This window comes from Propithecus coquereli, unplaced genomic scaffold (assembly GCF_000956105.1).
Source record: "Propithecus coquereli isolate 6110/MARCELLA unplaced genomic scaffold, Pcoq_1.0 Scaffold81, whole genome shotgun sequence".
Lineage (NCBI taxonomy): Eukaryota > Metazoa > Chordata > Mammalia > Primates > Indriidae > Propithecus > Propithecus coquereli.
In genome coordinates this window covers 6,742,908-6,755,450 of record NW_012154285.1, presented here as the reverse complement: position 1 = coordinate 6,755,450, position 12,543 = coordinate 6,742,908, and the positions used below count along the sequence as shown (strand labels likewise).

The window sequence follows — 12,543 nt, the reverse complement described above, 5'->3', positions numbered from 1 at the left end:
ATTTTTAGTTGTCCGATTAATTTCTTTCTATTTTTAGTAGAGACGGGGTCTCGCTCTTGCTCAGGCTGGTCTCGAACTCCTGAGCTCAAACAATCCTCCCACCTCGGCCTCCCAGAGTGCTAGGATTACAGGTGTGAGCCACGGCGCCCGGCCTCTAACCACTCTTAAGACAGATACAAAATAGCCTTTTCTCTACTTTCTCAGCATTTTTTTTTCTTAGCTGATCTTTATGGGTAGTTTTATCTTCTTCCATTTAAGTATTCTTTTATAAAACAACTATTTCCCTGGCTGGGGTTAAGGACTACATCTTATAGGAAGAGCCAGTCAGGTTCTAGCTCAAGTGTGATATTTATTCCCACCAACAATGGTAAAAGCAGAGGTATCGCCAAATGACAATGTCAGCTAAATAAATCTAGGATTAAATGGGGGGGGGTGACAAAGGCTGTCTCTGAAAAACATGGATCTGGATTTATTTGAATTGAGAAATTACTTTCTGTGTTCTCTCTTGCTTTTTAGAGTGCTTATGTTGAAGTGCACATTGATAGCTATGAAATTGAATGAATTTTTCAGCCTTTCTTGGGAAAACCAATTTAATAAGATTTTCATTTTTCAAGCTGAAATAATTTTTAACCTAATATTCAGGTTATAAAAATGGCCTAAAAACTGTCAGTGTGCTGTGCCAGCTGTACTGGTGGCTGAACTCTGCTGCAAAGCGAAGACACACTCAGACCATTTGGGAGTTCTGTGTTATGTTGCTATAACTCCTTACTAATCGGATAGCAACAATGTTAGCCCTTTTATTCCCTTTTTTTTTTTTCCAGCTTGTAAATCAGCTTCTGAAACAAAGGTGATATCTCATGCTGTCCGGCAGCCTGTTTTTCTTCGCAGCATGTCAGCTCCTTCTGACCTGGAAATGATTGGTAATGAAGATTTGGAATTTACTAGAGCAAATCAGAGGTAAGTGGCTAATGACCAGGGTGGGGTTCCCACACACAGCTGAGTGCATTCATCAGAACAGGCTCCCTGAGCGTGTTTCTTGTTTGCCCGTCTAACGCTGCTCTGTGTTCCCTGTAGGCGTCGCCATGTGACCAGCCACCGCAGCAGCTCCTTTACCCTTCTGCAGTCGCTGGCCATTGAGGACAGCAGGGACAAGCCCACCTACAGCGTCCTGCTGGGGCAGCTGTTTGCCTTCATCGGCACCAACCCCGACCAAGCTGTACGTCACGTTTTGCAGCCTGCAGATGCATCGCACCTGGCAGCGCGAGGGGTCTCGTGACAGTTAGCGAGACTCAGGTGTTATCTCTTTCTCACGCATTCCAGGTGTCCAGCAGCAGCTTTCTTTTGGCTGCGCAGACAAGGTGGAGGCGGGGGAACACTCGCAAGCAGGCCCTGGTGCACATGCGGGAACTGCTGACGGCAGCCGTGCGCGTTGGAGGAGTGACTCATCTTGTGGGTCCAGTGACGATGGTCCTCCAGGGAGGACCCAGGTCAGTTGTTTCTTTTAATTTATACTATCCTGTCTAGAACGGGCAGAAGCTATTCCAGAGGTTATTCCTGGGGCCAAAACATAGGCAATGGTATTTGCTAATGTTTTTCCCTAAAATATTACATTTTTATAGAATTTCACAAAAAATGCAGTATCTTAACCGTGTAAAAGTCTCTTTACTCACTTTTACCGCCTAAATTCCACTCTGTTCATTGATAGCTCATTGTATCAATTATACATAAACGTGTAAAAATAAGTGTGTATGTGTGTGATTGTTTTTTTGGTTTTTTTTTTTTTTTTTTGAGTCAGAGTCTCACCGTGTTGCCTGGGCTAGAGTGCCGTGGCATCATCCTAGCTCACAGCAACCTCAAACTCCTGGGCTCAAGCGATCCTCTTGCCTCAGCCTCCCGAGTAGCTGGGACTACAGGCATGCACCACCATGCCTGGCTAATTTTTTTCTATATATTTTTAGTTGTCCAGTTAATTTCTTTCTAATTTTAGTAGAGACGGGTCTCGCTCTTGCTCAGGCTGGTTTCGAACTCCTGAGCTCAAACAGTCCGCCCACCTCGGCCTCCCAGAGAGCTAGGATTACAGGCGTGAGCCACCGTGCCCGGCCGTGATTGTTTTTACTTAATTCAGATTATATTATACATGTCTTTCTATAACCATGGTGGTTTTGCTCATCTCTGGTTGTTTTTTTTCTTTTTTTCCTTTTTTTCTTTGGAGACAGGGTTTCACTCTGTCACCCAGGCTGGAGTGCAGTGCCCTGATCACAGCTCACTGCAGAGTCGAACTGCTGGGCTCAAGCAATCCTTCTGCCTTAGCCTCCCAAGTAGTTGGGACTACAGGCATGCGCCACCACATCCTGGCTAATTTTTTTAAAAAATTTTTTGTGGAGATGAGGTCTCACTATGTTGCCCAGACTGGTCTTGAACTCTGGGAGGCCAAAGTGGGAGGATTGCTTGAGGCCAAAGTGCTGGGATTATAGGCATGAGCCACTGCACCTGGCCTCATCTCTGCCTTTTCGCGTCAATACATATAGGTCCGCGTTGTCATTTTTGAGAGCTTCGTGGATCTCCATTAGATGGATGACCATTTGTCTTTTTATTTAACTCATCCTCTACTGTTGACACATAGGTTCATTTATTTTCCCTCCCTCACTCCCTTCCTTCCTTTCTTTCATTTTTGTTTAGTTTTGTTTTTTGCATAAACGACAGAGCTTCAATCAACATCTTTTTGCCTATATTTTTGTATGTTTTAGAAATTATTAATTTCTAAAAACATGACTATAGATACTTGAAGAAGATTTTGTAACTTATTTGTGAGGAATTTTACTATACATGTTCCCTACGGGGCTTCAGAGCTCTTCAAGTAGAAATAGATTGCATTTCTCTACAAACCTTGGACCAGAACTGCTGGAGCTGCTGTGTCTCCCAGCAACTCTCTGAGGAATTGTGGCCCACAGGCCAAGTGACAGTGGCTGGAAGAAAGTGTGTTAACTAACAGCTGCAGTGAATGTCTTGAGAGATTGCTATGTCAGCTGGGAGAGGTCAGGCTCTTCCTTAGAAACAAACAACTCCAAAATCTCAGTGGTTTAAAAGACAAAATTTTAGGTCTTACTCATTTCTACTGTGGGTCCATCCTGGCTTGTGGTAATCACAGGAGGGGACTGTCACCTTGAGAGCTCTCAGCCTCCTTGTCAGAACTCTGGCTCATTGGCCAGTCCAGTCATTGCCCACCCAGCCACAGGATGCTCAGAAGGAGAAATATCAGTGATTAGCACTCATGATCACCACGGCCTAGTTCCAGAATAATTTCTCCGTAACAATGACAGCATTATTACAGCATTATTCTTTCTCCTTCAATTATGAGTGTTATTTGTCAGAAACTTGAAAAATGCAGAAAATTCCAAAGAAATAAAACCACCTCTAAGTCTACCATCTTAAGATAACATCTATTAACACTTTAGTGTCTTTGTTCTAATCATCATCCTCTCCTGTAGTGTTTTTAGTGGTTGGGTAGCACTATATCATGTTCTTGAAACTTAACCAATTCCCTATTTTTAAACTTTAGGTTAGTTTTATTTATTCATTTTTGTTACTATAAACAATATTATGTCTCATATCTGTGTAGATAAATCCAGATAGTTTCAGTTAATTGCTAAAGAATCAGCCGATGTTGTGTTTTCACCTTGGGAAAGTCTTATTTTGTATCAACAGGGCTCTCGTACTCTGCTCATAATTAAAGTGTAAAATTGACATCTTCGATTTTCTCATGAATAAAATTGCATTTACAGTATTCAGTGTTGCATGGTATATTGTGTATGTGTCTTAAATAACAGGCTTCATTATCAAATAAGTTTGGGAAATGTTGGATTCCATTTCCCAGTTCTTAGAGAGGCTGTGCATTTTAACCTTATTAAAGGCTCTGAGAAGTCCTGCAGCAGAGAACCCTGTTTTACTTTCCCTAACCCAGGATTTCCCAGACTTTTCTTGACTGTGCACCATTGCGTTTGAAGCACACCTAGAAATTTTGCCCAGTGGCCTTGTGTGATTTGGGAAACACTGAGCTGGGTGTCCTCCAAGATACCTTCAGTGTTTGAATCATCCGGACAACTCTGGGTTTCTCAAAAGGACTCTTCTGCTCTCATAGTCGCGGCCACTGTTCTTGTCATGGTTCAGGAAGCCTCAGCTTTGGTTTCTGTTTCATAGAATTGAAGAACTCACATGTGGTGGGATGGTCGAGCAGGTCCAGGAAGCCTTCGGCGAGACCATGACCTCTGTGGTGTCTCTGTGCGCTCGTTACCCTATCGCTTGTGCAAACAGCATCGGACTCTTATGTACCATACCTTACACCAGGTAGGCACGGAGTACCTTTTATCGCACGTGAGTTATACCACAATACAGCCAATTAAATAAAAGCGGTTTTTAATTTAAAAAGTTGGACTTTTTGCTTTGAATATCCAGTGACTAAGTAAACAAGCTTTTCTCTTGAAAGATACTTAAAGTTCCTGCATAAATTTATTATTATTGATTTTCTACGTGACCAAATGCAGCCATTAGGATTACATTACATTGCGAAGATAGGGATGTTCAAAGAAAAATAAAAGGTCCCTAGGAAATTACTTACATATTTGGCAAAAATATTTTGCATTTGCACATTTATTTCCTCTCTTAGGTCACTTAATTAGTAGTTTGCATATGTCGAGTGATCATGGAGTCATTCTTTGAATCCCCTTATGACAACACGTAACATTTTTCTCATATGGCAACCTTGAGCTGATTCCATTGATTTTTACTTTGCTGTTCTGTATGAACAAACCAGATTTTGAAGTTCCTTATTTATGAAGGAGATCATCATTATGAGAAATAGTTTGGTGTTTAACTGTACCTGGCAGCATCCTAAGTTGTAGCCAAAGAACTACACTGACATGCTTTATGCCCATTTGATAATGTGAACCTGACTCGCGAGTTTCCTGAGGTCAGTCGGTTATTGGTATTTTGTGCAACCTGCTCTCCATTGCCAGGAGTGAAGAGAAGTGCCTGGTACGCAGTGGCCTCGTTCAGCTCATGGATCGACTGTGCAGCCTGAGCAGTCAGACCGAGTCCAGCTCCAGCGAAAAACAAACCAAGAAGCAGAAGGTGGCCACCATGGCCTGGGCCGCCTTCCAGGTGCTTGCCAACCGCTGCGTCGAGTGGGAAAAAGAAGAAGGTGAGAAGCCGGACTCCTTTGTAGAGCTCGCTGATTGCTTCTTCTTGGTGTGTTCGTTTGCTGTGTTTTTGTGCTGGATGGGGGCGGAGAAAGGCTCTATTGAATTACATAATCTGATGGGTTTAGTCCGTTAATGATTTCATGAGGACCTTTTCATCAGTATGGTCCTTTGAAACTTATGGCTGTGCTGTGACACTAAGCGATATCCTAGCACCCTGGATAACCCCAGAAAATTGAGAAGGTATTTTTCATTATCTTCTTGTCAACACTGCTAACAGTGTCCAAGTATTTTTTGAAGTGATTTTGTAGTTGCAGTTTCAAGGTAATCTTTCCAAATTAGACTTTTAGTGACTAATCCAATTTTAAGAGTGACTTTTAGTGACCGATCTAATTTAAAAAGTAAACTTAAAGGATAAATTTCCCCATAATAGCCCAAGTCTGTGCATATAACTTGTTTATTTATCTGTTTACTCATTCACTGTGCATTTTAATGTCTTGAGAGCTTACTATGTACCAGGCAGATGATGCATAAAACATCGTCATCTCTTTAAGAAATATGGTCTGGCAGGGAAAATAGACTAAAGCACAAATACCTACAGTGTAACCAGTGCCACAGTCAGTGGGTGTGCAGTGCTGTGGGAGTATGGAGGTTTCTAGATGCCAGCTGTGCTAGGGATCAGACAAAGCTTCCCAAAGCACTCGAGTTAGTCTTGAAGGATGAAGAGGACTTTCAAGTAGAACAACCAGCGAGCGTAGACTCATGGATCCAAAAGAGGGTGGGAAGTTAAGAAATGACAAATAATTTTTTGTGGCCCTTATAAGGGGTACTTGTGGGGCCCTGGAACTGCAGTTCCTGTGGAAAGATCCAGAAAGGAAGGTATGAGTTAAAAAATCAAGATGGGCCAGGTGCAGTGGCTCACTCCTGTAATCAAGGTGGGAGAATCGCTTGAGGCCAGGAGTTTGAAACCAGCCAGGGCAATATAGCAAGACCCTGTCTCTACAAAAAAAAAAAAAAGGAAAAAATTAGCCAGGTTTGATGATATGTGCCTATAGTCCTACCTACTCGAGAGGCAGAGGCAGGAGGATCGCTTGAGCCCCCAAGTTTGAGTTTGCAGTGAGCTATGCTCACATCACTGCACTCCAGCCTGAGTGACAGAGCAAGACCCTGCCTCAAAAATAAATAAATTAGATTTAATTAAAAATCAAGATATTTTTAAATATTTTTATATTTTTAAAATGATAATTCTTCTCTATCAAAGTATATTCCTTGGTTATATATATGGATTAATTATATCCAGTTTTTGTTAAGAGTAATGTCTCCCCCCAACATTGAATGATTTTTTTTTAAGTAACTATTACCTTTTTTATGTGTATATATTATCTAACACTAAATGAAACACAGAGCAAGATAAAGAAAAATTAGACAAGGGCAGGGCTGGCCACTCCCGCAGGCTCCCCATAGCTTCCTGGGGTTTTCACCGGGCTCTTTCTTCCTTTGGCTCTGCAGGGGGCTCCACAGAGGCCGTGCACTCGGGTCTGGCCCGTCAGGTGTCCAGCCTTCTCACTAACCACCTCGCCCGAGCAACCGAGTGCTGCGGCAACCAGGCTGCTGGAAATGACGCCCTCCAGGATGTCCTTAGTCTTCTCAACGACCTCTCAAGGTATGGGGCGCCCAGCCCAGAGCCGCTTTCCTCTGGGATGGCTGGTGCTGGTTGTCTTTTGAAACCTCTCAGTTGCTAGGCTGATTGACACGCTCCTGCCTCAAGGCTAATGATAGAGAAGAAAGTTCTGAAACATAGTATTTAGTTCTAAAATACAAGGAGTATTTAGGTGAATAGCTGTATCATAAAGTAATACGTATTAGCATTTGCTTTGAAACCTTCCTGGCAGCAGCTGCTAGCCTTTCGAGTTGTGTTCAGTACCCCAAAATCTTACCTTCATTATAGCTAGATTAAAGAATAACAAGTCGGGGCCTGTAATTAACTTACTTTCTCATGCCGTGTCTTTAGAAGAAGATGTTCCATGGTGGTTTAATACCCCCTGTGTGAGCCATGAGGCCCATAAAAGCTTGTCCACCTACGACTGTGTTTTCCTGCTTCCGCGGGGCTCTATACGCTTTCTTTGTGGAATATACCATTTCTGCTGTGGTAGATCCCAGGGGCCTATACAACGCTGTATGATAGCTTTGGTCTTGAAACGCTCAGTAAGAAGGAATAAATGATGAAACTGAAAAGCCCTCAGTTTGGATTTCTAAGTCTCGGTGCTCCATGAAATCACCCTGAATCTGGAATCTCAATGAAGTAAACATCAGAGATCAAAAAACATTCAGAAATATTTTGAGAATTATTGGTCATTTAATCTCATCAAATGTTTATAAAAAAACCTTAATTCTTCTTCACAGAAACATTAGTGCCAAATCCATTTCTTCTTCATGAAATCTAATGTCATGGTTTGTTTACCTCATTTAGGAAACACTTGCTTCTGAATGTCTGTAGACGTACATTTCTAGCATTGTTTACCTTTTCTCCCTTTTTCCCCAGGAGTCACATAGGTAAAGCCATCCTGAGCCAGCCAGCGTGTGTGTCCAAACTCCTCTCCCTGCTGCTTGACCAACGCCCATCCCCAAAGCTGGTCCTTATCATTCTTCAGCTGTGCCGGGCGGCGCTGCCACTGATGAGCGTAGAAGACTGTGGAAACGTGGAGCTCCCGCCCTGGAGCTACTCTGTCCCCTCCTTGAACAGTGAGCAGGAGGATCCCAGCGACCCAGCGTCCAAGATCGCCTCCTTGCTCTTAGCAAAGCTGGCAGATTACGTGGTCCCGGGTAAGCAGCTTGTGCACAGGAGAATGGCACTGCGGCGCACACTTCCTGTGCACACTTGTACCCGTGCTTCCTGTGATGAAAGGGACTAACAGAGATGGGAGCGGGGACGGGCTGGGGGCAGATTCGAAAGCCAGTGTTTTTCATGTATAGCCGAGCTGCTGAAACAACACCACAATCTTTCTGAATCGGTTTTGCTTTTTGCTTAAAGGATGTCAGACAGTTCTTTCTCCAACCGCTTCCGAACCTGACACCACATTGACAAAAAGCAGTCCCAAGAATTCCTTAAAAGGAGATAAAGACCCTGGAGAAGAGAGTGAAGCGGTGGATGGCAAGCTGTCTATATTTATCCATAAGCGGGAAGACCAGTCATCCCATGAAGTCCTCCAGCCATTGCTAAGGTGACTGTAATGATTGTGATAGCTACATGTCATCAAGCACTGCCCATGGCGCACTGTGCTACGTAAGCCCTTTATGTATATTGACCGTCTCAGCCCTCCTAACAACCCTAGCAAGTTACTGTCATCCCTGTGGTGACACATGAAGAAACTGAGGCAGAGCTGAAAGACAGACATAGGCCTCTCTGACCACAGAACCCAAGCTCTGAACCACAACTTGGTACTGCCTTTCCAAACCCAACAGAGAGCTAAAGCCCTGTTGACAATGTATTGTTGTCTGTGTGAAGTCTACTGTGGGACTTGGGCTTTGGAAAGGAATAATGCAGTTTGGTTTTCAGGTGTTGGCATCCTTCAGCTGTTGACAAATCTAGGGATACCATGGACTGTGAGGTAGAGAAATAAGAGACACTTTTTAAAACTTTAATTCATTAAATTATGAATGATATGGTTACTCAACAAGAAAGTAACAATATAATTATTGCCCAAATATTACAAGCCTATAGGGACTTATGAATAAGATCCCCAGGGCAAGAGGAAGGCCTGCCACCTAGCACAAGGGAATTTAGAACAGATGTTTATGTCTGTGGAAGAGTCCTCTCTTCAAATAAATGATCTCATGCTGTCATCCTCATAATTGGATCCCTTGTCTGCCATTATGGCAACGGAAAGCACTAATGGGATAGTGGTGTAAACTGAGCAGGGCTTAGGTGAAGAAACCTCCAAGAAACATTCTTGAACATTGCGATCCATCATAGCACAAATTTGGCAAAAGATTTTTTTGGAGAGCCAATTTCAGGAGGCAGAAGAAGCTGAATTATTAGAAAGAAAGATCCAGTCATTGGCCCCAAGACACCAGATTCAAGCTGTTGTTAAAGTTCCCTTTGGGATGTAGATGATTTCCCGTGTGCCAGCCCTGCCTTTATTCTAGGTTGAGATCGCCGTTTTTGTTCAGCTCTTTCGTTGGTGCATCGGTTTCATGTAGATTTTTAGATATTGTTACAACTCTAAAAACAGCTGTTGTTTTGGGCCCTATAATTAAGTGGCAATAAATCATTTCCTTTTTGAAAAATTGAGGGTCTTACTATGGATTTTAAGAGCCAGTTGTAGCGTATAACGAGGGCCTGACCGTGCCTGGGTGAACCATGGTGTGTGACCCACGTTTCGCAGTGCCTGTAAGGTGTGCTCCGCTCTCTGCCTGCCTTTTTTAGTAGCTCAGAAGGACGGCCCTTCCGACTTGGTACTGGCGCCAACATGGAGAAAGTTGTGAAGATGGATCGAGACATGACCAAGGTAACCTCATGGAGGAAACCTGCTCCAACAAAACCCATCACTGAAGAGTATTTGCCATGCTTTAGATTTTCAGGAGAAATTTTAGAAAGAAAAAATGAGCTCAAGTTCCCAAAAAAGAGACAGAGTGAGAAATTAAAGTCAGTGGCTTAACTGAAGCTGTTTTAAGGAAAACCAGTCCACTTGAGACCAGGAGTTCAAGACCAACCTGGGAACATAGACAGACCCTGTTTCTACGAAAAAATAGAAAAATTGGCCAGGTGTGGTGGTGCGCACCTGTAGTCCCAGGTACTCGGGAGGTTGAGGCAGGAGGATTACTTGAGCCCAGGAGTTTGAGGTTACAGTGAGCTATGATTGTGCCACTGTACTCCAGCCTGGGTGACTAAGCAACACCCTGTTTCATACATACATAGATGATAGATAGATAAATGTATAGAACTAGTCAAAATCAGTTTGTCATTAATGCTAAATCATAATAGAGAACTTTCAGTTTTGACCTAGAAATTTTTTCTTCGCTCTTTTAAAATAGTTTGAAATTGAAGAGAGGTGAAAAATTGCTAAGAGAATAACATGATAAGAAGTATAGACAAATTGCTCATAAAAATATAAAAGTATGCCCAGGCACATAGGTAGTTAAAGGAAAGGAATCAAAACAACAGTAATATATCATTTTTCACCTGTCAGACAGGTAGAGTTAAGAAGCATTGGTAATACCCATGATTGTCAAGGTGAGGGTAAATATATATTTTCAGGTGTCCAGAGATAAACACACAGTGTGCTCTTCACAGCTTTGTTTGAAAAACAAAATAGAATCCATGTTCCCCTAATCATAAAAATAGGGGATTGGTTAAAGAAATTGTTAGTCATATAATGAAATATTGTGCAACAATGAAAAATAATGAGGCAGATTTATATATACTGATTTGGAAAAGTACCCATGATATGTTGATAATTGGAAAGCTCTGTGTGTGGTAAGACCCCATGATTATGTATGTCAGAATTTGCATGGAAGAAATCTAGATCGCTGACAATTATCTCGGACTGGGTGAAGGCATGAGATGCTTATGGAAATTTAACTTTCTATATATATTTTATGTTTGGATTTTTAAAAAACGAGCCTGTATTGGTTTGGTAATGGGCAGGGGGAGAGATTTGAAAAAGTACAATGCTGGGAAGAGTGAAGTGAATATTCTAAATGTCTGCAAACCGACCCCCAGGGTGGCTGTTGCGAAGTGATTACAGAAGAGGCCGCAGCCGCCCTTCGGAAAGCGACCAAGTGGGCACAGTCAGGCCTCATCGTCAGTGTCGGGCCACCTGTAGAGTCCATCAACCCAGAGACTGTGAGTGGACTGTCCACAGGCGACAAAAAGAAAACCGCCCAAACCTCCATTTGCCGAGAGAGGAACTCCGAACTTGCAAGGTAAAAACCTTCCCCAAGGTAGAAGCTATCCACCCATCTCAGACTGACTTTGTTTTTAGGGTTTTAATTTTCTACCATCCCCTTGACCTGCTGGAAGTGAAGAGTAGGGGCTAAAAATATCCATCTGTTGTAGTAATTGCTCTCAAAGTAGAGCCTGGGAGCATGTCAGGGAGTAATGACCGTCCAGGTGGGTCCTGGGTGAGTGGACGTTATAGCCAGGGGATACTCTGAACATTGGTAAACCCCGGTGTTACTACCTTTATTTCTTTCACTGCACTTCCCCGCTGCCCCAACTGCACACACAAACTTCTTTCTAGGAGGAGAAGGGACGTGTGAGTGTTGCGTCTGGGAAGTTTGTACAAAGTGTTTTGCACTTGCAGCCGGCAGTGTCTTTCCTTCATCCTTGGGGCTTATGCAGTAAAAAGTTTGAAATCTGTCATTTCACAGGAATTTTCAGATGCCCCAGAAAATATGAGAGAGGTGATTTCTTCCTAACAATAACATAGCATTTAATTTTTTTAGTCAATAAAATCCACTTTTTTTATATATAACTAGAAGATGTTTCCCTCTGATGCAACCCTGAAAGCCACTTCTCTGCACTCTTAACTGTCACCGGGCATCAACAGTTTTCCATGTCGACACTTGCAGGACTGATCCTGTCCGCCCGTTTATCAGCGGGCACGTGGCAAACAGCATGGCTGCAGAAGTGATCGCCTTGCTGCACAGCTTGCTAATGGCACCTGAGTCAAATGCTGCTCAAATATGGACCACAACAGCAGAGAAGGTTGGTACGGTGTTGCTGCTTAGCTCAGGAAGTAGGATGGAAGCTAATTAGAATTAGAACCATGCCCAGCAGGGGACATTTTAGAAAGAGAGATTTCCCATATTAGCCAGATATACCTGTCACCTGTTTTTCCCCTGGAATTTGCTTTGATTTCATAGTTTCAACTGTTAACCTGTATCTCCTATCAATGCCAGTTCTCATTTTGCACAAGACAGCAGAGTATTCTCAGAGAATGACAGTCCTTGTTTCTTCGTCTTGCTTACGTTAGATTGGCACTGACATTAGGAGATCACGCAGCTTTGCTTTATTGGATTTGTTAAGGGTACTCACTAAGCCCAAAGAGGCCGCTGTGTGATTTACACTGCCCGAGTGCCCTGTCAGGGAGTAATTCATCATCACAAACAGGCGTCCAGTTGCCTGAAACCAGAGGTCTGTATCAGTTCCCCCTTTCCACAGTCGCTCTTCAAGTGAGCCCCTTATAACGTGTCCTAAAGTAATTGAGTGTTGACAAGTAGGCAGTATGCCGGGATGATTTTCCTTCAGATAAATGACTGCTTTATTTTAGAGGTTTTAGTAATGCAGTTTAGTTTGATCCTCTTGTATTTCGTAGTTGTGTATTTCCAGTTTTGTCTGATTACA

At 42.9% G+C, this 12,543-nt stretch overlaps 1 protein-coding gene across 1 annotated transcript in view; it reads left to right on the top strand.

Annotated features, from left to right (window-relative positions):
• HECTD4 (HECT domain containing E3 ubiquitin protein ligase 4) overlaps window positions 1–12,543 on the top strand; it is a 197,294-nt gene that overhangs the window by 129,972 nt on the left and 54,779 nt on the right. The window contains 11 exon segments of the mRNA XM_012663419.1: window positions 541–957; window positions 1,075–1,216; window positions 1,321–1,487; window positions 4,198–4,344; window positions 5,013–5,197; window positions 6,705–6,858; window positions 7,738–8,018; window positions 8,227–8,416; window positions 9,622–9,703; window positions 10,918–11,120; window positions 11,769–11,908. Of these exon segments, the coding sequence (XP_012518873.1) occupies window positions 541–957; window positions 1,075–1,216; window positions 1,321–1,487; window positions 4,198–4,344; window positions 5,013–5,197; window positions 6,705–6,858; window positions 7,738–8,018; window positions 8,227–8,416; window positions 9,622–9,703; window positions 10,918–11,120; window positions 11,769–11,908 (2,108 nt within the window).